Here is a 26,519-nt window from a genome sequence, read left to right on the forward strand (position 1 = left end):
ACACATCTGCAGGAGGAAAAAGTTCTGAGAGTAATGTTGGTTCCAAGAACCATGTGCAGTACTCAGGCTCGAGACTTGGAGGAACGCCATCAAAAACCCATTTATCCATCTTGATACATTTTTTTCATAAGACAAAACTTTTAATTAGCAGAATTTTCTAGTTTCATGCAGTCATACACTAATCAGGAGAGCTTACACAAAAACGAGTACAAAAAGTATTTCAACAAGAAAAAAAAGAACAAATTGATGTAAACATATTGAGGGAGTACAAAAGAAAATATTAAAATTAAAGAAAGAACCAAGAAGCAGTTTCCAGAAGATAATGAAACGCTGAGACTTGAAAGAACAAATATCCATAAATCAGAGAAGACCTCTCCTTCTCTTGTAATCACTAACAGTTAACGTAAGGCCATGTCTCTTGCCATCGTTCTCAGCAACTCTGCATCCCACAGTTGCTTCCGTCACCTGTTTCCTTGCCATGAACGCTTTCTGTACTCCTTGAGGTCCTCCATACTTCTGTAACGCCGCTAGCGATACAGACAATTCAAAGTTATGAAGCTGGTTATGTTCTGCTCCTTGACCTATTGGAGCTCTCGTGTCTATTAGCTTTCCTGCCTCTGCAGCCGCTTCTAAAGCTGCTTCTGTTGCTTCAACACCTGCTCCTGCATCTACTCCATTGGTCTCAACAGCTGCTGCAACTGCTGCCTCGTTCTCTGCTCCCTCTTTCCCCTTGTTTTTCCCGTTGTAGTAGTTCGATGATCGGGTCCATCTCCTTGAAAAAGGATCATACCCAGCTTCACCGACTTTGAGACTAGCTGTTATTGATTTTACCTCGGATGCATTCTTGAAATTCTCGGCTCTGTTCTTCTTGTTCATCTCGGCAAGTTTGAGCGCTTTTTTATCTACCCCTTTCTTGTTCCTTGACGCATCAAGCTGTTTGATTTTCGTTTTGATTCTCTCTACACCTGCTTCATCATTTTTGCTCTGTGCAATTTCCAACTCTTTTCTTAGCCGATCTTTCTCGGCCGCAACATTCATTGGCCTGACCGAGGCAGATTTTTTCTCCTGCAACATTTGTTTGACGGTTTCTGCGGAGTAAATGAAACTGTTTATTCTTTTGATCGCCTCTTTCTTCTCTGATATATCTTGCTTTGTGGGCATGCGACCATTTGTTCGCTCGACCTCTCTGATCCACTGCCTATACTCTTCCTCCAGCGGATGGCCATCTGAGATCATTGCCATTTGCCATCGAGCTGCCGAGGTTTCATTTCCCCAGATGACGTTAAGGTACTTGTGTGTAGTTTTGTTCTCTAGCTTGTAAGTCTTGTCTGGATCCGTTGCATCTACATTCCTCACCATGCAGAGTCTGTAAATTGGACCACTTTTTGACCTTCCGATCCCAACCCGAACAAAGCACCCAACGATAAGCTCTTCAAAGAAAGGCTCCATCAGCCATTTGGCAAGTTTAGACCGTCTGATGGTAATTTCCTTAATATCCTCAAACGTAGGCATATCTGACCTGTCATCATCACTATCGAGCCCTGCATTCGAGCCTTCATCGTCACTCTGTGACCTACTATCACTATCACTTTGGCTGGAGTTACTCAAGTTGGAGGAAGCTAATGGTTTCCTCTTCAGTGATGAGAAATCTCGACTACCTGAACCACCTTTTGATGCATCTCTCAGTTTTCTGAGAGCTGCTGGGTCCTGCTGCTTCATACGCTTAGCCCTTAATTCGTTCAGGGCATCATCCTTTGCAGCCGCTCTGTCTGCAGATCTAGCAGATGAACGCACACCACGAGAGGCAGGAAGAGGCTGGGTCTCCTTTTTCGAAACAGGGGTCTTCTCGTTTTCCCTCTTCGATCTAAGTTTCTCAGTGAAGTTCTTATCACCTTTTTTATCAGCACGTTCAGCCAAAATCATCTCTCTCTGAAATTCTGTCATCCCAGCAAGCTTCTGCCGGTCTTCCTCATTCTTGTAAAGGTCATCCCCAAAATCAGATTCTTCGCTACTGTCACCTTCACGATCAGATGGTCCATCACCATAACCACTTTCATTCCGGGCAGCTCGATCTTCTCTCTCTGCCTCCAATCTCTTCTTCAAAGGCACTTGAGACCCTGACGGTTTTCTACTCGCAAAGCCACGATCGTCATCAGAATCATCCCTTGAATCACTACTACCATCCGAGTAAGAACCCTCACGTCTCCTAGATGATGGAGGATGAGAATGACGGCTCTTCCCAGCTGGATTCGTTCTACCAGCAGCTTCCAAAAGCAAGTTCTCTAAATCACCCATAGCTTCAAAGGAGGCTCCGGAGCGAGTGTTTAAATGATTTTCACTATCACCTGAAAATAATTAGAAGTTGAAAATTAGAACAGCAAAAGAACTCACCACATTGGCAAAGTACGGTGTATACTACAAACACATGAGATAGCTAAACACACGAACAAAACAAGAAGAAAGCATGTTGAGTAACCATCTCTAAAATAGACTAAGTTAAACTCTCTTATTGAAAAAAAACCCTACTTTAGATTCTAGGGTCTAACCCTAGAGAAGCCATTAAAAGGGTTACAGCCCAATTAAGCTTCCCTTGTATAGAGCTTCAATAGATTAACACCCCCAAATCAGCTTGCAATAGGACTCATGTTCTCCTTGCTCATGTCGCAATCAGAGGATTTGGAGTAATGAACAAAAGATCTTGAATCAGGTGACGGTAAGGTCAAACGCCAAATCGTGAATTTGAGCTAAAATCTAGCGAAGTCAGAGCCGGAGAACGATTAATCATTCGTATGGATCTCAAATTCGATTCGGTATGGCCTAAGCCGAGAACCCAGAAGCCGTCACTTTTGATTCGAGACAGAGCAAGGGGAAAAAAAAAAGAGAGGAAAAAGAGAGAAACCAAAGAAGAAGAGAAAAGTTAAAGGACACTCACTTGGTATGAGACGGAGAAATCGCCGGAAAGTGTTGCAGAGATCGACGGACGGCGAAAACAAAAGGGAAGAGTGTTTTCAGATTGTCGAGGAACCAGATGAAATCTAGAAGAAGCGCAGGAAATAAAGAATATTTTATATATGAACTTATTTTTTACGAACTTTGATCAATTTAATATTTATTAATCTATATTAACATTTTTGAAATATTTTTTGTATTCCATTTTTTTATTGTTATATTTACATAATTAAACTATTGCTATTTAATTAAATAACAAAAGTTTAGAGTAAATTTTGTAATTAAACCATAATAAAATTACAAAATTAGAAATCAGTATTATTACATTTAACAAAATTTCCTAAAATATCTCTATAATAAACTGAAATTTTTTTAAATATTTTAAAAGATCTTATTTGTTTTTAAAATATATATTCTTACATATAACATATGTATCATAACTAGGTTTTAAACCGCGGCATAACTTAAATAATTTTTTTTTAGGGGGTGTTATTAGTTGTTTAAGTTAAATTCAACTCCATTAGATTTTAAAATTCATAAGACTTTCAAAATCTGGGTTCATTGAGACTGATTTATTATTCATTCTTTAAATCAGTGGAAGTGTATTTACACCGACACATGATATCATTTGGTTTTAAACAATAGAATTGAATTCTATAACAAATGATTTTACAATTTTCAATGAAATTATACCAAACTTTTACCATCACGTATTTTTTTCCCATTTCAAATTTCTGTATTGAAGTCTTAACATATCTTTTAAAGATGAACATTGTTTTTTTTTTTTTTTTTTTGGTTGTTAAAGTGATCAAATGAATCTGTTAAAACAATATACACATTAACTAGGGATACAAAAAAAAGACTGGGAAATAATGATAAAGAGAGATACATATGTGTTGGGTCATGGGTGAATGAGTTTGCAAATATTGATAACGTACGTGTATTACGTTAAATGAAACTTTTATTAATTTATTAGATTGTCAAATCTCATGTTAGAAGGTTGGTTTTGGGATTGACATAATTTACACATGAAATCAGTTTCAGATTCACTCAAAGCTTTTCAAATGAAATCATTTGTGTAAATCCACCAAACTTGAATAACATAAGATTTTAGTTAATAATTGTAAGTATAAGAACCAATAACACTAGATTTTAAACTCTTTTAATGAAGATTTTGCAAATATAAGAACCAATAACACTAGATTTTAAACTCTTTTAATGAAGATTTTGCAAATATAAGAACCAATAACACTTGATTTGAGTAAAGTATTTAAAATCATTGATTAAATAACATTAGACTTGGGTTAGAGTTAGACTCTATTAAAATTCATTATCCAATAACACCCACTTAGTTATATTTTTTTTAGTGTTTAAGATTGTATAACTGTATTTTTTATTGTTATTTTTATTACTTAACTTGCGGAAATTTTTTTTGTAACTCGCGGGTTTAAAAAATTATATTTAAGTTATATTCGTTATTTTTTTTGTTTTGTTAACCCTTAAGATAACTCGTAAGAAAAATATAAAACTCAAACCCGTTCAATCATATTTATGTAAAATATAGACCTTGAATGTTTTGTAGATTTCGAGAGATATTTTTGTTTTTGTTTTCCAAAAACTCATTTTTAACCAATCAAGATTTTAAAATTTTGGATTCCCTAAAATTTAGTAAAACTTTTTTTTGTTGTAATTTTCCATTCAAGATTTTGGATTTTTAAGTCTCATATTAGTCATATTTATAATGGTTCTGAATCATTGTCTAAAATTTTCTACCCGATGTGGGACGTTGTACATACATGTTTTTTCTTTTATCGATTGAGTAATATACGATATGTGAAATTTTTTTTGTATTTTTATTATACTTATGTTTTATGTAATAATGTAAATTTGAAAACAAATAAGATCATATAAAGATAATGGAGAGATATTCAATTTATTAGGGAGACATTTTAGAAAATTTTGTTAAATGTTATAAATATAAGTTTCTAATTTTGCTATTCTGGTGTAATTTAATCACAAATTTTCTCTTAAAAGTTTGTTATTTATTTAAATGGCAAAGATTTATTATGTAAATAATACAAAATAAAAGGTTATTTTCTAAAAGGTACTTCAAAAATATTAATATAGATAATACAAACTTTTTTTCCGCATATGTTGCAATATGAATTTTTGAAAACGGACGTATATTAATCGATACATAAAATGTATGTACTAAAGTATTACTGGAAACTGTTTAGCACGGATCATGTGATGGAACAAGTTATAAATTACAGAATTATGATTATAGATGTTTTTACGGATTGTCTACTATAGTATAACTCATAAATATTTTAATATGAAACTATACTATTTAAACGAAAATGGTATGTCAACATCATTTCATTATTTTAAATAGTATACTTATTTAATTAAGTTGATCAATATATAAAAGATAAATTATCATACAATATTTTAAGGGTTAAATCTTAGAATTAACAATCAAAATATAGTAGTACACTCTTATATATCAAACAATATTAATAAAAATGTACCACGGGTTAAAATGTACCGCGGGTTAAAATCTAGTAACCTATTAAAATTGTCCTACCAAACAAAATAAACTAGTAAAATAAAAAGGGGCATCATTGAATTATAAAAAAAATATATTTAATTATAAGATATATTTATTCAAATCAAAATAAAACTCTTAATTTGAATAAAAATACATATATATATATATATATATATATACACACACTTTAGATACTTTTTTGCTAAAAACTTTAAATACTTAGTTGAACCATTTTTTTTTTAACGATTTCTAGTCAATTTAGTACTAATTAAGGAACCATTTTTCAAAAAAATAGACATTTGTTATCTTTTACAACCGTTAATCAAATTATTTCCATATAATGAACAAGTGAAATCAAAATCAAAACCACAAAGTTTGGATTATAATATATAGATGGCTTTTAGATATTTTATTGATTAAGTTATTCTTACGACCTTTAGTCATTTTACATACTTCTTCTTTCTTCGTTCGTATGACAAAAAAAAAAATATAAAAGAATGGAACGTGAATTACAAATCTAAGCCGAACCACAGAAGCAAAACTTCCAAAAGAAAAGCTCTAAGATACTCTATTTGTTTTGTTCAAAACAAAAAGATGACCTCTATTTGTAGCATCTATAGTATACATGGAACATTATCATTGTGTGATCACTAACTATAAGTGTGGAGCGAAACCAAACTGTTGCACAAGCTGTACAGTGATAGGAAAACGAAGATATTGCCTGTTTTTTTGTTCGTCCTAAGGCAATTTGCACGACTCGATAACTTCCATAACTGCTTTATGCGTTTCCAGAGGAATCATGTCCAGTGTTGTATGAAACGCCTAACACAGAAGGGACAAGCAAATGGTCGCAAAAAAAGGTTTTAGTCTGCATACCACATCGATTTCGAAGACTGAAATGTAAAGGGTTTAGAGGTACATACCACAAATCTATCCAACACCGGTACCAGAATTGCCAGATTGCGCTTTGGGAGATAATCTCTGATTGCATTGCGTATACTTCTACTGTTCACAATAAGAGATTATGTTACAACTTTTGCTGAGAACTAGATTACTTAAACGGCAACAAGAAAGATATAAACAAATAACCTTGCTATGGATAGAAATGCGAGTAAAAGGGCAGAATATGCCTCCACAATCATCCTTTCTGCTTCCTTTTCGCTTTCTAAAACAGCTTCTTCATCGTCCTGACATATTACGAAAGGGCAGGTTTAAGACGAAGTTCTCTTAAGGGCCTTTCAGAATCGATTCAATGATTAGTACTAACCAAAGTGAAAGTAGTTGCCTCTTCTGTGGTGTCTGCGGATCCTTGATTGGTGAGAAAGATTGAACATAAAAGAGGAATCATGTCTTGTTCACTCTCTTGCAACCCTTCTGGATTGGTGATCAGAACACTAGCTGCCGCAAGCCTAGACCTACAACAAAGTAATAATAACTGGTTAGACAAGACTTCTGAAGACATTAGGTATGAATCACAGATCATAAATAGAATGATGAATCAAGAGTTTCCCCAATTTGCATAGAAGACAACCAGTGATTATGTATTCACCTTCCAAGGATTTTAATGTTAATCCTGACTGTACACACTTGATGTACATAAAGTTGTAAATCCAGAAGAGTAGAGAGTTTAGTACCTGTTTATTCCGTCTTTCTCCACCAAGTTGACCAATAACCCCAAGATGGCAACAAGGAAATCTAATTCCTGGTCTGTGAGATGTTTATCTTTCTGATGGCATGACCCTGGCATTTCCAACTCACTGAAAAGGGGAGATCTGGTGAAGGAAGGAAAATGTCCAGCAATTAATTCAGCCATACTCTCCAATCCTCTGCAGGCAGCAACTTGCCGACAACCAACGGAATTATCATTTGTTAAGTTCATTAAAACCTGAGAATATGTTCATAGTATCAGAAAGTAGAAAGGGATCACATGATATACACACATATCTAAACAGATTAGCATAAAAGGCGAGATTCCTTTCTGTTCCAAAATTAATTTCATTCCAGCTACAGAAATTTTTTACAGAACAGAAAATACTTGTAAAAAGACTGTACATTACCTTGACGGCTGTTAAAAGGCAATCAGATATAAGACCGAGACATTCTTTATCAATGTCATATGTTGAAGAAGGTTGCTCTGTTACATGGCTATCTCTATCACTTGATTCTTCCTGAGAACTGAACCCATAGTTTGATTCCTCCTGGCTCGAGAAAAGCTGAAGCGAGCGGTAATCCTTATTGTCTCTATAGCTTCCTTTCCTCTTTTGAGCTCTAGAATTCTTTTGTTTTTCTGATACTACTGCCCATTTGGAAGGTCCGGAATCATCCAAGTCAAATGAAAAGGGATCTTGACTATCCTCCAAGGATGTAAAGTTTTTAACTTTTTTACCACTGGGTTCTCTAATTTGACAATTTCTCGGTCGCGCATTGCTTCTGGAAATGCCACTACCCAGTAAGCCTAATCTGCCTGCAAACGACCCAGTGTTGGAACCAGCTCTTGTCGTTAGCGTGCAGGGATCATTTATTGATATTACACTTGATTGAGAACCCTTCTTTGTTTTCGCTGAGCAACCTAACAGGAATGCCGACTGATTTCTCTTGGATACGCTTGCATTTCTTATGGAACTACAGCTAGTGGCAGAGCAAGTATCTGAACTAATTTTCAAAACCTCCTTGTTAACTGCAGAAGAAAGATATGGTTGGAGAGAGAGTAATATACAAAGCAACAGAGAATAGATAGAGAGAAAAAAGTAGCAAGAGGTGGAGATGCGTTTTTGGCTATCAGAATGGAATACCTTTACAATCTGCTCCCGAAATGGACTCACGATTAGCGCCATTTGAACAGTGAGGGCGAGGATGCTTTTTGTTCCTAAGAGCACATAACTGAAGATCTGGTGTAATCAGTTGAAGCAGCCATCAGAAATAAATTATAACATGGGAGGAAGTCATGGTAACATTATAACATATCCATAACAAAGCATTGTGTACCTGAAAGTATCTTGATGACACTTATCATGAGCTCTGGGAAAGACAGTTGGAATCTATGAGAACCCATCTTTTTATTATATCCGAGTAAATGATTCTGAAAGAAGTGATATTTACAGTTATTTTTACAGGTGCAGAGCTAATCAATACAAGCTAACTTGAGGCTAGGAATCCAATATACATAAACGCTACCTGGTTCTCTGTGCTGAGGATCATAGCATTTTCCATGATTTTTAGACATTTCAGCAGCAACATTAGACTGTGCTTATTCAAGTCATCTTTTATATCCTCGACAGAGAGTATGTCATGTTCCAACCAGCTCTGCAAACAAATATGCATTAGATACTCTTCTTATATACAATTGCAAAGGCCCCGTAATCATTGACAACTTAAGTACACAGTCTTTGCCACCACTATGACAGAAATCTCTCTTGTCCGCAACAAAAGTATTCTATGTAATGACAGTAACATTAAACTGTGTTACAAGAAAACATAAATTCTCTTTAGATATTTTAGCAACGGACATGTAAAGAAACTTGACTTGCAACGATTTTCAGCAACAAATTGGATTTAAATAAAATATGACCCTAAAGCTAGCAATCTACGACACTTTACACAAGTTACTGAAGTTATTGACGTCCTAGCCAAACAAAGATAGTTGTTCTTATTATATAAACAGAAACTTAAGCTAAAAATCGGATAACTAGATCCCCAAAACAAACAGGTCCACACCTCCATTACAGCGTGACAATCAATTACAACGTCAAAGACTGCATCGAGCCCTCCAAGTTCTCGCAATTTCTCCTTAAACATTCCTCTAGTTTTTTTCACAGTACCCGAGGTATCTGGATGGGTAAGAACAATATAAATAATCAGCACATGACTTTTCCATTTCTATAACCCTATATAATACACCAGATGCCTTAAAAAAGTTAGGTAGTCAATGTTTCCAACAAAACAGACAAGAAGTTCAATTACCATCAAAAGAGAATTTGGACAAGCAAGCCTTCTCCATCATCAACAAAGCTAGCCATTTTGTACTTAGCTCAGGCCTCATCCTTTCAATTTTATAGCTATCGACCAATCTCAACTCCTTGCAATTAACAAGAATTTCCTGGGCTCTAGAAAGTATATCACATGAGCTTAAATCATGCATATTGGCTGCATCACACGCTGCATCAACACTCTTGATTCTTGATAAGATCCTAGATCCTATGTTTCGAGGCTTCCCTTTAGTACTGACGGAAACCACAGGTCTCAACAAATTTATCAAAAACTTGATGGAGTTGGGTGACTCCATAGAGTGGGCTTCTTGACCCTATAATCGTGAAAGCAGAGTCATAAATTGCACTGTAGAGAAGAGAAAAGAACATCACAAACATAATTCACAATACAAGTAATGCACATGTCACTTACATCAGCAGTTAGCACAAAGAAAATGGTAGCTGCAGCAAGATTGCTTAGTACGTCATCAAGGCTGAGACCCAAAATCGCATCAATTATGGATTGTGAGATCCTGAAACAACCAACTCCCAAGAAAGTAGGGAAATTTTTCTGTGAGACACCACAATGCTCATGGTTAACACCTCTCTTATCTACTGTAGTAAAACCAATCTACTAGCCACTGGAAAAATTCCAGTCCTTCTGACAAATCACAATACCATTTCACCAAAAACCAGAAAATGTTCACTAACTTCATTAAACTGGACGATCATTACTATCTTCATCCTAATCAGAGATACAATGTGCACAACTGGACTCAGAACTTCAATCAGTAAAATGCAAAAGAGTGAAATTGAATAGTTTGTACTAAAAACCGAAGGCTCGAACGAATCTTTAAACCGAAACCCACAACCAAATGCAGAAACTTTCAAAGAACTCAATGAAGAAAACAAACCCTTAAGAAAGAAACAAAATCAAAAACCACAAGTAAATAAATAAAGCTTACGTACCCTAAAGCTCGCAAAGACCGTCGCTGATGTTTAAATTCGCAAATCGAGAGTAGAGACGACAGAGCAGTTCTTCTGGTCCTAACTTGACGACCCTTCTTCAACCCATCAAGCGCGAAGTTAACCTCGTCTTCATTCCCCATTATCTCGCCAAACTCTTGCGACTCCATCAGACTCGAAGTTAAACCAAACCCTCCACAACCGTTCCTGGGTCTCTTAGCTCTCTTCTGAGTAAAATCATCGTCCGAAAAAGTCGATCTTGAAGAATGATTCCAGAGACAAGACGATTCTTGAGTGGAGAATTCAAGTGGCTCAAATTCTTTAGACGAAGACGAAGAAAGGTACCCCGCCTGCGAAGAAACGGCGTCGTTTAAAGAGTCGGAGTAGGTCCTTAACATCCCCGGTTTGCGACGGCCGTGAGTTCGCTCCGTCATCGTCAACAAAGCTTCGAACTTTCTTTTTTTCTTGTAGACTTTTATGTACTTCAAGGTGACAAAAGCAACATAAGGGTATTTTCGGTATTATATTTTGTAATATATAATTAATTAATTCGTAGCATGTTATGTATTGACCGCATAGCGCAGTGGATTAGCGCGTCTGACTTCGGATCAGAAGGTCGTGGGTTCGACTCCCACTGTGGTCGTTTGGTCGTTTTTTTGTTTTTGATTTTGCTAAAACGCATCATTCTCTCTCAACTTGTTTGTTTAGGGTTTGAAGATAGTAAAAATTGAATCTTTTTTTTTTGTGTGGGTTTTAGTCTCTTTCGAGGAATCGAGAAAACGAGAGACATGGCTTCTTCTTCTACTTCTCTGAAAAGAAGAGAGCAACCAATTTCGCGAGATGGAGATCAGCTTATCGTTACTCCTTTGGGAGCTGGAAGTGAAGTGGGTCGTTCTTGTGTTTACATGTCCTTCAGAGGCAAAAACATCCTGGTCTGTTTCTTTCTCTCCGTTTGGTCTTGTAATCGTGCAAATGTGTTTGATTTCTGGTGTTAGGGGGAAATGTCTTATTGTGTGTTGATTTTGGTTGTGTACTGTGTTGCTTTGTGCAGTTTGATTGTGGGATTCATCCTGCTTACTCGGGCATGGCTGCGTTGCCTTACTTTGATGAGATTGATCCTTCCACCATTGATGTTCTCTTGATTACTCAGTATGTTTACTTCTTCTTCTTGCTCTTTTGGGTAATACCCATTACTCAGTTGAAAATTTCTTGGTTTGACAGATAAAATTAATCCAAGAAACATTGAGGAAATTTCAAGATTCAAACTTTTTAAGTTTTTAATACAAAAACATAAGCCTTGATGCATAGTGGAAACCTTTCTTGGATTAGTTTAAGCTGTTAGAATGTATTTGTTTGTCTAGTTTGCTTTGAGTTTTTAGTATAAGATAACAAACTATGGGGTGATGCTTTTGGTTGCAGCTTTCATATAGATCATGCAGCATCCCTTCCTTATTTTCTGGAGAAGGTTTGTTTCTCTTTTCCGAGTGATTGTTTTTGTTGATGTGTTAAAAGATAACTGGTAACTAATTGAGTTTATTGATGTTCAATTAGACAACATTCAATGGGCGGGTTTTCATGACACATGCAACAAAGGCCATCTACAAGCTGTTGCTTACAGATTATGTAAAAGTAAGCAAAGTTTCAGTGGAAGATATGTTGTTCGATGAACAAGACATCAACAAGTCCATGGACAAAATTGAGGTTAGTCCTGCATTGTGTAATATGAGTGTCTTTATACTTTAATCACTCCATTGGGTAAAAGTTCAAAAGAAATTAAGTCATTGGTTGTTGAGTTAATGGTTGTGTTTGATTCCTCTCTAGGTAATTGATTTCCATCAAACGGTTGAAGTAAACGGGATAAAGTTCTGGTGTTACACCGCAGGCCATGTTTTGGGTGCAGCCATGTTTATGGTGGATATAGCTGGTGTCCGGATCCTCTACACAGGCGACTATTCCCGTGAGGAAGACCGACATCTGAGAGCAGCTGAGCTTCCTCAATTCTCCCCTGACATATGCATCATTGAATCCACTTCCGGTGTCCAGCTTCATCAATCCCGTCATATTCGTGAGAAACGCTTCACTGATGTAATCCATTCAACAGTTGCTCAGGGCGGACGTGTGCTGATCCCAGCTTTTGCACTGGGCCGTGCTCAGGAACTTCTCTTGATTCTAGATGAATACTGGGCGAACCACCCAGATCTACACAATATTCCAATCTACTATGCGTCACCGCTCGCCAAAAAGTGTATGGCAGTTTACCAAACCTACATATTATCTATGAACGACAGAATCCGCAACCAGTTTGCAAATTCTAATCCGTTTGTGTTCAAGCACATTTCTCCATTAAACAGCATCGATGATTTTAGAGATGTCGGTCCATCTGTGGTTATGGCTACTCCTGGAGGTCTTCAAAGTGGTCTCTCAAGGCAACTCTTTGACAGCTGGTGTTCAGATAAGAAAAACGCTTGTATCATTCCTGGTTATATGGTTGAAGGTACACTGGCGAAGACAATAATTAATGAACCGAAGGAGGTGACTCTTATGAATGGTCTTACTGCTCCTCTCAACATGCAAGTGCACTATATCTCGTTCTCTGCTCACGCAGATTATGCGCAGACAAGCACGTTCTTGAAAGAGCTCATGCCTCCTAATATCATCCTTGTTCACGGTGAAGCTAACGAGATGATGAGGCTCAAACAGAAGCTCTTCACTGAGTTTCCTGATGGAAACACAAAGATCATGACCCCGAAGAACTGTGAGTCTGTTGAAATGTATTTTAATTCTGAGAAATTGGCGAAAACCATTGGGAGACTGGCGGAAAAGACACCCGATGTTGGTGATACAGTGAGCGGGATTCTGGTGAAGAAAGGGTTCACTTATCAGATAATGGCACCTGATGAACTCCATGTTTTCTCACAGCTATCAACAGCAACCGTAACTCAGCGGATAACAATCCCGTTTGCAGGAGCATTTGGTGTTATAAAACATCGCCTCGAGAAGATATTCGAGAGCGTGGAATCTTCTACAGATGAAGAATCAGGGCTTCCGGCACTGAAAGTACATGAAAGAGTAACAGTGAAACAAGAGTCAGAGAAGCACATCTCGTTACAGTGGTCATCAGATCCAATAAGTGACATGGTTTCAGACTCCATTGTAGCTCTGGTTCTCAACATAAGCCGCGAAGTCCCCAAGATCGTTGTGGAAGAAGAAGATGCTGTGAAATCCGAGGAGGAGAACGGGAAGAAAGTTGAGAAAGTGATATACGCGCTCCTCGTGTCACTCTTCGGGGATGTGAAACTAGGAGAGAACGGGAAACTGGTGATTAGGGTTGATGGCAATGTCGCGCAGCTAGATAAAGAGAGTGGAGAGGTAGAGAGTGAGCATTCAGGTCTTAAGGAAAGAGTAAGAGTAGCTTTTGAGCGGATTCAAAGCGCTGTGAAACCAATCCCTCTCTCAGCTTCTTAGTAGCTTGTTAACCATCATAGAGTTTTATCATCTGATGACTGATGATTACGTCTAATGGATGCTGTTAAGAATGTGTTTGTTGTAAAACTTTTCTACTTCTCTGAGTCTAATGGATGCTATTAAGTAGTATTGAGTTTTTTTAATGAAACTTTGTTCCTTCTGTTCTAGAGTTCGATTTTAAATATCAACTCGTCGTCTCTAGGCGGGAAAATCAAAGGCCAACAAAAAAAACATCTCTTTTATTCAGTTTCTTCTAATCCATTACACAACAAAGCCGAAATCGAACCTGACGGAAACTGATAACTATGCATCCGAGGTTCTCTCGTACCGAAATTGTCACGAATCTCACGGCTGCTCAGATCGTTAGCATTACGGAAGCTGATCTCGAAAACCCTAGTTCCGATTTCGTCTCTGAGCTTTACACAAGACTTCTTATCTACATCGACGCCCTTGACGAGTATGTATTCCCTCAAATCCCTACTTCCGAGTTCGTCTCCGTCATATTTTTGAAATCTTTGAATCTCATTTCAAGCTGCGTCACCGAATTGTTCATTTCTTCTGAAAGTTTCGATTTTTTTTTTTTTGTTGTTGTATGAAACCTAATTTTTTTCAATTTGGGGAATTTTTGATGATGCTTCATTTGGGTTATTCTTGTTTCCAATTATTTATAGAGAAGAGAAAGGGCAAGTTGATTTTGAGGCTTTGCAGCAATTGGAGAATCCAGATCATCATGTCACCTCAGTGCAGTCTATGAATCTCTATTGCAAAGTTAAAGATATGCTAGAAATGGTGGTTGGACAGGATTGTCAATTACAGATCAATTACAAGGATCTGTTACGCCCTAAATCATCCCGAACCGAGTTTTCCATCAGCTCACTTTTGAATTATGGTCTTCACAGGTATGCCCTTCTTGCTTATATCTATTTGTATGCTCCTAGTTTAGCTTATACTGCTAGAAAGTAAAGTTAGCTGAGTTCTCTGTAGTTTTGTAGTATCTGCTACCAAGAATTAAAATTAGAGAGTTCTTTTAACCAGGTTTCTACTTTCAAGAAGATGAGTTCGTATTTGTCTCGCTTGTTAAAGATAGTAACAAGAGTTTCAAATATTTGAATTTCTGATAGCTAGTAGGAGTTTTGCAATGCACATAGAGTTTAGTAAGGAACAGAAAATAAAGATAAAGTGGTTAGCATTTTAAGATGAGATTTTACAAGTTCTATGTAGTTTAGTGCATTCATGATTATTTACATCTTCTTTCTTGTACTGGAGCTTCATATTTGATGTTCTCATGATTATTAATATTTGCAATCATCTTTACGTACCAGATATTCAAAAATGGAAGAAATAAGACCAATGGCAGAGGAGTTGGCTCACCTTGATGAGCAGCGGAAGGAGTGGGAGGCAAAGGTTTCCCAGGTAACGCAAGAATATTATGTATCACATAGATGGTAATTTTTTTTTTTTTTTTTTTTGTAATGGCGCTATCCATGCAGTTAAATGCAGAGATTGGGGAATTTGATGAGGCCGTTGAAAGGGATTTACCCTTTGTCCAAGAGTTAGAAGCCAACATTCAAGAACTCAATCAGAAAATACTAGGACTGAATAATGACTAATGAGCAGATGTCACTGCGAGCTACCTTCCAAGAAATGAGAGAGAAGAGTACACAGATGGATAACGAGGTAAGAAACACCAGGATGTGGACTTGAGAGCTCCTTCCTGAAACTTAATTTGTTTATGTGTTGATGCAGTTGGTGTAGAAACAATAAGACGATTTGCATATGCTTGAATTTGAGAGGAGTTTTCTGCTCCCGACATGTGTATTTCTCTCTACAGATTTCTAAAGCAGAGTTTGATCTTGTGCAAACTGTCCAAGAAAATGCAAACCTCCGCTCACAAATTGTTCAATCTCCAGACAAATTGCAGGTATAGTTCTGTTCATACTAGCATTACCCCTAAGATTAAATCTTGTGTATACACTGGTTTAAACGCTTGATGTGGAGACAGGGAGCTTTAGAAGAGAAAAAACTAGTACTTGGGGGAACAAAAAAAGCTGAACAGTCAGCAATGGAAACTTTCCAGGAAAAGGCTACCATTCTTGAGGTTTATGAAAAGGTATCTAATTCTGTCCAGGAGCTTTAGGGAATAGTGGATGAGAATGAATCCAAGGTGGACTTTATTTAGATTGAAACCTTATTCTTTTCTATGTTCTTACTTCAGAATCTTTTTAAGTTTAGTCTTACAACAGTTTTATGCTTACCATCAAAGTTTTGCTTTCGTTCTAACTATGGGTGCCTTTTGCAGACCTTCAAGAAAATTTCAAAGTCATCTTCGCAACTGCAGTTAATTAACATACAGTTGACCACGCAAAAAGACTCCTTTCCTTTTTCATTGTGAACCATGTATTGTATCTCTAGCACCTAGCAAAACACACACCTGCCAATTATCAGAGTGAGATGTAATCTGTCTTTGGATATATATTTGGTTTCAATGTGGGTTTGATGATGTTACAGGTTACTAATGCGAAAGAGGTTGAGAAAGAATTTAAAGCTCTTAAATCTAAGCTGAGCGAAGATGGAATAGCGAACAAATCACTTGAGGCGAAAGTGGTTGAGCGGGAAAGAATAGGCAAGTCTTGGTCTATTTCTTCCCTCTTTAGATATTGTTTCGTAGTTTTGTTTTGGAACGGAGGCTGTAATTATCTATTCTCTCAGCAGTGGATCAGTGGAATGAATCATTGAAAAAACTAGAGAAAGAAAAAGCAGTCATGCTTGATGATTGGACAAAACAATTGGATAAACTAAAAGTGGAGGTTGAATCCAGAAGACGTGAACTTGAAGCCAGGCAAACTGATGTTGAATCAGTAGTGGCTGTGGTAATGCTCCCTTGCTTTTGAACATCTAACAACATGAATCTGTTGTGCACGATGCTTTATCATTGCCGTAAGTTTTCTTTGTTTATATATCAACAGGTTAATGACAATACTGCCAAGATAAAGCAGGTGAGACAATCAGGAGAAGCTAAAGTGAAACAGTTCACCCTAAAATATGAAGAGATCGTGACGCAGGTTTCTTTCGTTTCCATTATTTTCAAACCTGAATAGCCCCATTTCCAAAGCTAAACCTTTGTAAATACTAAGCCTTGTTTTTGATTTATGCAGTTTCATGAATACATGGTGTCCTTTGATGCGAATCTACCAAACCTCTAAAGGCCAAGGCAGTTCTGATTAGCTAGATTAGAGGTCTGATTGAGTAAATTAAGGTTGAGAGAGATTGTAAGAATAATAGATTTATGCCCTATAAAGTTTAAGAAGTTTACCACGCTTACTATTCCAAGATTACAAGATGCAACATCATGACCATACATATGTTAGACCAACATTATTGGGGGTATCTTAGGAGATACCCCCAATAATGTTGCCCTTATAATCTAACACAAAGGTAAAAAAATACAGAAAAATACACAAAAACTAACATTGAAACTCATACAGTCCATTTCAAACAAACACACAACAATAAATTGAAAAATTTACGGCTAAATCTTTGACATCAACCATAGAAAAGTGTGAACAAAAGGAATGGTAAAGAATCAAGAAATCTCATTCACCAATTATTTAAAAGAGAATCATGTTTATCGAATCAAGAAATCTCATTCACCAATTTCGTTTTCATTACAATTTTCAAACCTGAAATATCCCCTAAAGGCAAGTCTGATTGAAGCTATATATTTAAGTTAGAGAGGGAGAGAGGGAGATTGTAAAGAGTACAAATTCCCTCGTTTGATGCGATCTACCAAGCCTCTAAAGGTCAAGGCAGTTCCGATTGAAGCTAAATTAAGGTAGAGAGAGAGAGAGGGATTGTAATAAGTTTACCACATTACACACATGCAAACACAAAGCTAAAATGCAAGAACTGTGTTCACGATCATGACTATACATATTTGTAATCCAACACAAAGCTAAACAATACAGATCACATAAAACTAACATTGATATTCATAATGTCCATTTCAGACAAACAAACAACAAAAGATTGACAGATTACAGCTAAATTTGGCATCAAACATAGAAAAGTGGGATCATTTGCATATTATAGCTAAATTCATCAATGATTCAATAGAGAATCATGTTTCTATCGACTCTAAGAGACCAAAGAATATGCAGTAGTAGTGGAATACCAGTTCAATCATTATTTTGAAAAAAGATCAAGCCAGCAAGCACAAGTTGCAAAATCTAGCACACTAATCATCAATCTATGATGCAAAATTTGACAAAGTTATTTCACATGTTTGAATCAATCACCAAATCAATCACCATGGATACAAAGCATAACACAAAACACGTCTAGTCATGATTCAAGGCAAATACTATCATAATTTTCATAAAACAAGACACCTTATGATAAATACAGTTAGTGGTATAGTAAAGACTCAAGCCAAGAGGTGCAAATAATCATTAGCTGATAATGCATCATTCCACAATGTCGTTTCACATGCTTCAAAGTTAAGAAAAAGCAATCACTATGGGTTTATAGCATAACCCAAGACAAATACATTCGAGATTCAAAAATACTATTTACCATAATGTGTAAAAATACACACAAACACCAAAGCAGAGATAATAAGAATTTTAATAATCACACAATGTAATGTTTCCACAGCCAAAGTAAACTCTACCTTTTCTCAGTGTATGAATGCAGAATTGTAGGATGAAATTCACATGTCAAACACAATCACCAAAGGCTTAGACTAAAACAAAGACTCTCAAGATACAAGAAAAGTACAATCATAATCTGCAGAAGTCACAGCTATTGTCAAAATAAATATCTTCAGAGACTCGAAGATGCATCCATGATATAAAAGAAGAGACATTCTAATAACATACAAGCATACACTGAGAAACAGAGAGAATTAAAAAATTCAAACACACAATATAAGGTAATGTTCAATACGCAAACCAAGATCACCATTTTTTATCAATGATATCTTAGCAATAAGTTTCTAGAATTAGATGGATAGATCAAGGATAGTAATGATATTAAGACAGCTAACATAATAAAACAATTTTAATTATATAAGGTGCGTACATCTGTGATTTTATTAAAGAGAAGCCAAGATAAGCATATACCTGATCCTTTGCATCAGTGGGAAAATTAACCTGAGAAGTCGAGATAAGAATATACCTCAATTGTGATTTTCATATACAAACAAGTTTGCAAAGCAAATAAAAAGAAAAACAAGAAGGTTAGAATAGCATCTACCTGTCAAAGAAGTATGCAACACTTGAATCTTCTGAAAGTCTTAATATCTGAACTTCTCCAGAAGCACATACCTGAGGAAAACAGAATTCGTTAGTCTTTCATACTAAGTAAATGCCCTATACTTACCTCTTTTTTCAAGTATCTATGTCTTACAACTTTCCAAAGACGTTCGTCTATAATCTTTTCATTGTCTTCTCTTAAGGCTTCTTTTCTCTGTTGGTCGTTTTTACCAAATCCAACAAGTCATTCTTTTCTCTGCTGGTCGTTCTTACCATCCAACAAGTCACATCCATAGTCTTTCGACACTTTGTCTTTTAAGTTCACTGCCTTCTATTCAGGCCTCTTTTCTCTGCTGGTCGTGTTTTACCAATCCAACAAGTCATTCTTTTCTCTGCTGGTCGTTTTTACCATCCAACATGTCACATCCATAGTCTTTTCGACTCTTTGTCTTTTTAAGTACACTGCTTTCTCTCCCAGGCCTCTTTTCTCTGCTGGTCGTTTTTACCAGTCCAACAACTCCTTCTTTTCTCTGCTGGTCGTTTTTGTCCATCCAACATGTCACATCCATAATCTTTCGACTCTTTGTCTTTTAAGTTCACTGCCTTCTCTTCAGGCCTCTTATCTCTGCTGGTCGTGTTTTACCAATCCAACAAGTCATTCTTTTTCTCTGCTGGTCGTTTTTACCATCCAACATGTCACATCCATAGTCTTTCGACTCTTTGTCTTTTAAGTTCACTGCCTTCTCTTCAGGCCTCTTATCTCTGCTGGTCGTGTTTTACCAATCCAACAAGTCATTCTTTTTCTCTGCTGGTCGTTTTTACCATCCAACATGTCACATCCATAGTCTTTCGACTCTTTGTCTTTTAAGTTCACTGCTTTCTCTTCAGGCCTCTTTTCTCTGCTGGTCGTTTTTACCAATCCAACAAGTCATTCTTTTCTCTGCTGGTCGTTTTTACCATCCAACATGTCACATCCATAGTCTTTCGACTCTTTGTCTGTCTTATGTCTCATTAAGCCGTAGCTCTTTTATTTTTTCCAAGCCGAGGGTACCAAACTGTGAGAACTCTTAGGTTCTTTTCTAGTACTAGCCCGTAGGTTCATTCCCAGCCAACAATTCGAAACCCTTTCCCAACTCGCAAAAATGCATGCACTACCAAGCCAATAATCAAGGATCCCTTTTCTTTTCATTCCCAGCCATAGTCTTAGGTTCTTTTATGTTACTAACCCGTAGGTTCTTTCCCAGCTAAAAGCTCCCAACAATGCATGCACTACCATACCAACCCAATAATCAAGGCTCTCTTATCTTTTCATTCCCATCCACAATCTTTAGACACTTCCTCTTAAGGCTTCTTCTCTCTGCTGGTCGGTTTTACCAATCCAACAAGTCGCTACCATAGTCTTTCCTTTGTCGTATGTCTCATTAAGCCATAGCTCTTTTAACTTTTCCAATCCAACAACAATGCATGCACTACCAACCCAATAATCAAGGATCCCTTTTCTTTACATTCCCAGCCATAGTCTTGGGTTCTTTTATGTTACTAACCCGTAGGTTCTTTCCCAGCTAAAAGCTCGCAACAATGCATGCACTACCGAGCCAATAATCAAGGATCCCTTTTCTTTACATTCCCAGCCACAGTCTTAGGTTCTTTTATGTTACTAACCCGTAGGTTCTTTCCCAGCTAAAATCTCGCAACAATGCATGTACTACCAACCCAATAATCAAGGCTCTCTTATCTTTTCACTTATGTCTCATTAAGCCATAGCTCTTTTAACTTTTCCAATCTAACAACAATGCATGCACTACCAACCCAATAATCAAGGATCCCTTTTCTTTACATTCCCAGCCATAGTCTTAGGTTCTTTTATGTTACTAACCCGTAGGTTCTTTCCCAGCTAAAAGCTCCCAACAATGCATGCACTACCAACCCAATAATCAAGGCTCTCTTATCTTTTCATTCCCATCCACAATCTTTAGACACTTTCTCTTAAAGCTTCTTCTCTTTGCTGGTCGGTTTTACCAATCCAACAAGTCACATCCATAGTCTTTTTACCCTTTTTCTTTGTCTTATGTCTCATTAAGCCATAGCTCTTTTAACTTTTCCAATCCAACAACAATGCATGCACTACCAAGCCAAAAATCAAGGATCCCTTTTCTTTTCATTCCCAGCCAACAAATCGAAAACCCTTTCCCAACTCGCAACAATGCATGCACTACCAAGCCAATCATCAAGGATCCCTTTTTCTTTTCATTCCTATCCACAATATTAGGTTCTTTTATGTTTCTAGCCCGTAGGTTCATTCCCAGCCAACAACTCGTAACAATGCATGCACTACCAACCCAATAATCAAGGTTCTCTTTTCTTTTCATTCCCAGCCAACAACTCGTAACAATGCATGCACTACCAACCCATCCATAGTCTCTTGACTCTTTGTCTTTGTCTTATGTCTCATTGCTCTTTTAGTTTTTCCAAGCCGAGGGTACCAATCTGTGAGAACTCTTTGGTTCTATTATGTCTTTGTCTTAAGACTTATTAACCCGTAGGTTCATTCCCATCCAACAAATCGAAACCCCTTTTCCAACTCGCAACAATGCATGCACTACCAATCCCATAGTTCACAACTCTGGTCGGGACAATGTCCCCAAAATAGAATCTGACAGAACATTATTAGATTAATGTCTGCCCATGATCTGTTTTGGGTTTTGAAAAAACAAAACAAAACAAAAACAAAACAAAAAACGAAAACGAAAACGTCAAAAAAACTAATATCATCAAACCCATGATCTGTTTTGGGTTTTGTAAAAACAAAACAAAACGAAAACGAAAACATCAAAAAACTTAAATCATCAAACCCATGATCTGTTTTGGGTTTTGACAAAACAAAACAAAACAAAAACATCAAAAACTAAATCCTCAAAACACAAGAATTCGCAGAACAAGTAGCAATAAGCAGAAAAGGCTTTGAATTCTGTTTAAAGAGAGGATTTTTTTTTTGGTTATTGGATCAAGATAACGAAAACCAAAACTGAAATCTTGATCCCAAAATCACAAAAATACAACGAAAGCTAATCGCTTAAATACAAAAACAATAAATCTGACCAGATCGGTGGACTGAATCAGTTCTACACTTCAACTGGTTCGATTTCTAAAAAACAAAAAATTGAAAACACACAAAATCGAAAACAAAAACAAAACAAAACGGGAAAGATAGAGAGAGAGAAATACCTTGACGAAGGGGAGACACGCTTCCTGGGTTAGATTCGAAAGATAATCCCTAAAACAAAAGTTAAAGAAACAGAAAAGGATTAGTAAATTTCGAAACCCTAAAAAAACTCACAAAGAGGATCAGAGAAAGAAACTTACGAGGAAGAAGAAACCTAACCAAATTTAATCACCACGAAGGAGACAAAGCCCCAACCGATCCGAATCTAACCAAAATCACCAAAACCCTAGATAGATCAATACAACATATACAAGAACGATTACACAAAAATTCTCAATCCTAAAACAAATTTAGCGGTACAAAGAGATCGAAATACATACCTAACCTTCAGATTAATTGAATCCTTCTTCTTCGTCTTCAGAAGAAAAAGTAATAAGTTTGTTCAAAAAAAAAAAAAAAAGTTAAGGAAGAAGAAGAGAGAAATTTCGTGACCAAAGAAAAAACAGAGAGATATTTTTGAGAGAAAACAAAAAATGTCTATAAAATACATATATATCGGGAATGGTTTAATGCAATCTCTAACGGATACATTTATATTCAAAATGACCGTTGATCTTAAACATCGTACGGTTCTAAATGTTCCACGGTTCAAAGTGAGTTTGTTAGTCGGCGACGTTTGTTTTCCTCAACGGTTAAAAATTAAAAGCCCAGCCCAATAAGGCCCATTAGTTTAAAATTCAAATTTTAAAATACTCCCTTCCGTGTTTATTTTTTTGTTTGTCTCCTCGTTACGCTCCTTCGTTTGTCACTGCGACCTTTACAAACTCTTCTTTCGTTAATTATCGAATTCGAAATCAATACACAACAAAAAAGCAAAATATATCGAAACTGATTTTAACTATGTCTGCTTACGAGTATCCGAGATTCTCTCCTCCCGAAATCGTCACTGCCCTCAAGGAGGCTCAGATCGTTAGCATTACTGAAGCCGATCTCAAAAACCCTAGTCCCGAGTTCGTCTCCGAGCTTTACACCAGAATTCTTATTTATCTCGACGCCCTCAACGAGTATGTACTTCATTCAAACCTCTTTACTCGTCGATTTTGAATTGCGTTCATTCAATTTGGGAGTTTCTGATGAATTGTCTTTTTTGACATTGGGGTTTTCCAAATTTACAAAATCCACTGTAGAGAAGAGAAAGGGCAGGTTGATTTTGAGGCTTTGCAGCAATTGGAGAATCCAGATCATCATGTCACCTCAGTGCAATCTATGAATCTGTATTGTAAAGTTAAAGATATGCTAGAAATGTTGGATTGTCCAGAAGACATGAATTACAAGGATCTGTTACGCCCCGAACCAGCCCGAACAAAGTTTTTCATCAGCGCACTTTTGAATTATGGTCTACACAGGTTTTTCCTTCTTGCTTCTAATCTTTTTTCATGCTCCTAGTTTAAGCTTATACTGCTGGAAAGTAAAGTTAGCTGAGTTCTCTGTAGTTTCTCTAGTATGTGTCTACCAAGAATTAAAACTAGAGAGTTCTTTTAACCAGGTTTCTACTTCAAGAAGATCAGTTCGTATATGTCTCGCTTGTTAGAGATAGTAAACAAGATTACAAATATATGGATTTCAGATTGCTTTTAGGAGTTTTCAAAGTGCAGAAAGTTTAGTAAAGCATTCAAGATGAGGATACATATTTTGCTCTTTCCCTACCTTATTTTACAAGTTCTCTATAATTTAGCGAATTCCTGTTTATTTACATCTTCTTTCTTGTACTGGAGCTTCATATTTGATGCTCTCATGATTATTCGCATCGTTTTTTTTGAACCAGAGTTTCAAAAATGGAAGAAATAAGACCAATGGCAGAGGAGTTGACTCTCCTTGATGAGCAGCGGAAGCAGTGGGAGGCAAAGGTTTCCCAGGTAATGCAAGAAATATATGTATCACATCGATGATCAGTATCTTTTATAATGGCGCTATCCGTGCAGTTGAATGCAGAGATTGGAGAATTTGATGAAGCCGTTGAAAGGGATTTTCCCTTTGTCCAAGAGCTAGAAGCCAACATTGAAGAACTCAATCAGAAAATATTAGGACTGAATAACCAGCAGATGTCACTGCGAGCTACTTTCCAAGAAATGAGAGAGAAGAGTACACAGATGGATAACGAGGTAAGAAACACCACGATGTGGAGTTGAAGTTGCCTTGATCCAGTTGATGTAGAAACATATCTTGTGTGTCAATTAGGCGATTTGCGCTTCTATCTGAGAGGTGTTGTATGCCCCTGATATGTGTATTTCTCTCTACAGATTTCCAAAGCAGAGTTTGATCTTGTGCAAACTGTCCAAGAAAATGCAAACCTCCGCTCACAAATTGTTCAATCTCCAGACAAATTGCAGGTATATTTTTGTTCCTACTACTATTAGCCCTATGATTAAATTTTGTGTATACACTGATTTAAACGCTTGATGTGGAGACAGGGAGCTTTAGAAGAGAAGAAACTAGTTCTTGGGGAAACAAAGAAAGCTGGGCAATCAGCAATGGAAACTTTCCAGGAAAAGGCTGCCATTCTTGAGGTTTATGAAAAGGTATTTTTTCTATATCCTATTGATTAGCACGTAGCTAACTGCATTTAAGACATCCTTTGCAACATGATGGTCACTGCTCTGAAACCATTTAGTTAGAGAAAAGGATTTCAAGTCTTAGGTGTTTATTGATTTATTGCTTTTGCTCATACTTCATGGAATTCTGTCCAGGAGCTTTAGGAAGAATGAATCGAAGGTAGGGGTAATGTAGATTGAATTCTTATTCTCTGTTGTTACTTCAGAATTTTATGTTTAGTCTTACAAAAGTTTTGTGCTTTCATATATATTATTTTATGAGTAATAAAGTTAATTCAACTATGGGTGCCTTTTGCAGGCCTTCAAGAAAATTTCAAAGTCATCTTCGCAACTGCATTTAATTAACGAGCAGGTGACCAAGCAAAAAGAATACTTCCTCTTTCATTGCTTGTAGATTATGAACCATGTATTGTATATGTGGCAGCAGACGGACCCATCTAATTGTCGGAATATCATGTAATGTGTCTTTGGATTTATCTTTCTGTGTGTTTATTGATGCTACAGGTTACCAATGCGAAAGCTGTTGAGAAAGAATTCAAAACTCTTAAAGCTAAGCTGAGCGAGGATGGAGTGGCGTACAAATCACTTGAGGCGAAAGTGGTTGAGCGGGAGAGAATAGGCGAGTCCTGCTTTATTTCTTTCCTCTTTAGATATGGTTTCATAAATTTGTTTTGGGACGGAGGCTGTAAGTTTCTATTATCTCAACAGTGGAACAGTTGAATGAATCATTGGAACAACTAGAGAAAGAAAAAGCAGTCATGTTTGATGATTGGACAAAACAATTGGATAAACTAAAAGTGGAGGTTGAATCCAGAAGACGTGAACTTGAAGCCAGGCAAACGGATGTTGAATCAGTAGTAGCTGTGGTAATACTCCCTTGCTTTTAAACATCTAACGATATGAATCTGTTGCGCACGATGCTTTATCATCACCATAAGTTTGTTTTTTCTACAGGTTGATGACAATACCGCCAAGATTAAGCAAGTGAGAGAGTCAGGAGAAGCTAAAGTGAAACAGTTAGCCACTAAATATGAAGAGATCGTGAAGCAGGTTTCTTTCGTATCTATTATTTTCACCTGAATAGCCCCGTGAATTCGGTCAAGTTAAGGCAGATCTACTGTATATTGAAGAACATGAAAATAGACGGTTAAAATATGTCAATTCCCTGATCTGAACTTTCGAGTTATAACAGTTAATATATTTAACCATGAATACAAGTATACAACTATACAACTAGTCGAATAAAAGATTTCCAAAGCTAAACCCACACTAGGCTTCTTACGGATTCTTTATAAGACATGTAATAATGTAAATACTGAGCCTTGTTTTTGATGTTTGCAGTTTCATGAATACATGGTGTCGTTTGATGCGTTTCTACCAAGCCTCTAAAGGTCAAAGGCAACTCTGATTGAAGCTAAATTATAAGGTAGAGAGATAGTAATGACCACATGTCCTCTTCAAATGGTTAAAAGACTCGGGTAGATACTATTCGATACTAATGTGATTGTATATTATTTTTTCACCTGTCTAATGTGATTGTATTAAAATTGCAAAATGTTATAAATTTTACATTGACGTGGGAGAGATCGAACTCAT

At 36.7% G+C, this 26,519-nt stretch overlaps 5 protein-coding genes, 1 long non-coding RNA gene and 1 other non-coding gene across 13 annotated transcripts; 4 read left to right on the plus strand and 3 right to left on the minus strand.

Annotated features, from left to right (window-relative positions):
• Positions 1-174: 174 nt before the first annotated feature.
• Positions 175-3,040, minus strand: LOC17896391 (protein RTF1 homolog). Of its 2 annotated transcripts, none has more exons than XM_006300782.2 (2): positions 2,933-3,040; positions 175-2,345 (listed from the first exon to the last, which is right to left on the minus strand). In XM_006300782.2, the coding sequence occupies exon 2, from the start codon at positions 2,293-2,295 to the stop codon at positions 361-363; it is 1,935 nt and encodes a 644-aa protein (XP_006300844.1). In that variant the 5' UTR covers positions 2,296-2,345; positions 2,933-3,040; the 3' UTR covers positions 175-360. The 2 variants fall into 2 exon arrangements, with proteins under 2 accessions (XP_006300844.1, XP_023643660.1); XM_023787892.1 differs by lacking the exon at positions 2,933-3,040 and adding an exon at positions 2,527-2,892.
• A 2,933-nt stretch (positions 3,041-5,973) lies between these two features.
• On the minus strand, positions 5,974-10,880 carry LOC17896521. Of its 3 annotated transcripts, none has more exons than XM_023788248.1 (13): positions 10,435-10,880; positions 9,899-9,998; positions 9,461-9,800; positions 9,215-9,327; positions 8,675-8,803; positions 8,486-8,579; positions 8,293-8,388; positions 7,558-8,177; positions 7,135-7,385; positions 6,768-6,915; positions 6,590-6,687; positions 6,424-6,505; positions 5,974-6,322 (listed from the first exon to the last, which is right to left on the minus strand). In XM_023788248.1, exons 1-13 carry the CDS (start codon positions 10,863-10,865, stop codon positions 6,239-6,241), a joined length of 2,586 nt encoding a protein of 861 aa, XP_023644016.1. In that variant the 5' UTR covers positions 10,866-10,880; the 3' UTR covers positions 5,974-6,238. The 3 variants fall into 3 exon arrangements, with proteins under 3 accessions (XP_023644016.1, XP_023644015.1, XP_023644014.1); XM_023788247.1 differs by having other exon boundaries at positions 7,558-8,147; positions 10,435-10,872; XM_023788246.1 differs by having other exon boundaries at positions 6,786-6,915; positions 10,435-10,872.
• Positions 10,881-11,000: 120 nt separating this feature from the next.
• On the plus strand, positions 11,001-11,074 carry TRNAR-UCG. Its single transcript has one exon. It is a non-coding gene; the product is annotated as a tRNA-Arg (tRNA).
• Positions 11,075-11,129: 55 nt separating this feature from the next.
• On the plus strand, positions 11,130-14,036 carry LOC17894668 (cleavage and polyadenylation specificity factor subunit 3-I). The gene is made up of 5 exons (XM_023787413.1): positions 11,130-11,363; positions 11,483-11,580; positions 11,851-11,896; positions 11,983-12,132; positions 12,253-14,036. The coding sequence occupies exons 1-5, from the start codon at positions 11,220-11,222 to the stop codon at positions 13,894-13,896; spliced, it is 2,082 nt and encodes a 693-aa protein (XP_023643181.1). The 5' UTR covers positions 11,130-11,219; the 3' UTR covers positions 13,897-14,036.
• Positions 14,037-14,102: 66 nt separating this feature from the next.
• LOC17896339 (kinetochore protein Nuf2) lies at positions 14,103-17,217 on the plus strand. Its single transcript, XM_023787414.1, is given in 13 exon segments — positions 14,103-14,353; positions 14,568-14,795; positions 15,219-15,309; positions 15,387-15,497; positions 15,499-15,573; positions 15,728-15,817; positions 15,899-16,006; positions 16,196-16,248; position 16,342; positions 16,405-16,519; positions 16,609-16,766; positions 16,863-16,958; positions 17,052-17,217. Coding segments are annotated over 13 exon segments (1,326 nt in total). The 5' UTR covers positions 14,103-14,201; the 3' UTR covers positions 17,100-17,217.
• Positions 17,218-18,837: 1,620 nt separating this feature from the next.
• On the minus strand, positions 18,838-22,771 carry LOC111831885. Of its 4 annotated transcripts, none has more exons than XR_002834985.1 (6): positions 22,692-22,771; positions 22,512-22,597; positions 22,374-22,422; positions 19,303-21,801; positions 19,150-19,220; positions 18,838-19,046 (listed from the first exon to the last, which is right to left on the minus strand). It is a non-coding gene; the product is annotated as an uncharacterized LOC111831885 (long non-coding RNA). The 4 variants fall into 4 exon arrangements; XR_002834988.1 differs by having other exon boundaries at positions 19,303-21,838; XR_002834986.1 differs by having other exon boundaries at positions 22,512-22,576; positions 22,692-22,765.
• A 341-nt stretch (positions 22,772-23,112) lies between these two features.
• LOC17895506 (probable kinetochore protein NUF2) lies at positions 23,113-26,507 on the plus strand. Its single transcript, XM_006302205.2, has 11 exons — positions 23,113-23,375; positions 23,499-23,717; positions 24,137-24,227; positions 24,294-24,473; positions 24,612-24,701; positions 24,783-24,890; positions 25,222-25,275; positions 25,428-25,542; positions 25,632-25,789; positions 25,878-25,973; positions 26,265-26,507. Exons 1-11 carry the CDS (start codon positions 23,212-23,214, stop codon positions 26,310-26,312), a joined length of 1,323 nt encoding a protein of 440 aa, XP_006302267.1. The 5' UTR covers positions 23,113-23,211; the 3' UTR covers positions 26,313-26,507.
• The last annotated feature ends 12 nt before the right edge of the window (positions 26,508-26,519 follow it).

Source organism: Capsella rubella, unplaced genomic scaffold (assembly GCF_000375325.1).
Source record: "Capsella rubella cultivar Monte Gargano unplaced genomic scaffold, Caprub1_0 scaffold_2, whole genome shotgun sequence".
Lineage (NCBI taxonomy): Eukaryota > Viridiplantae > Streptophyta > Magnoliopsida > Brassicales > Brassicaceae > Capsella > Capsella rubella.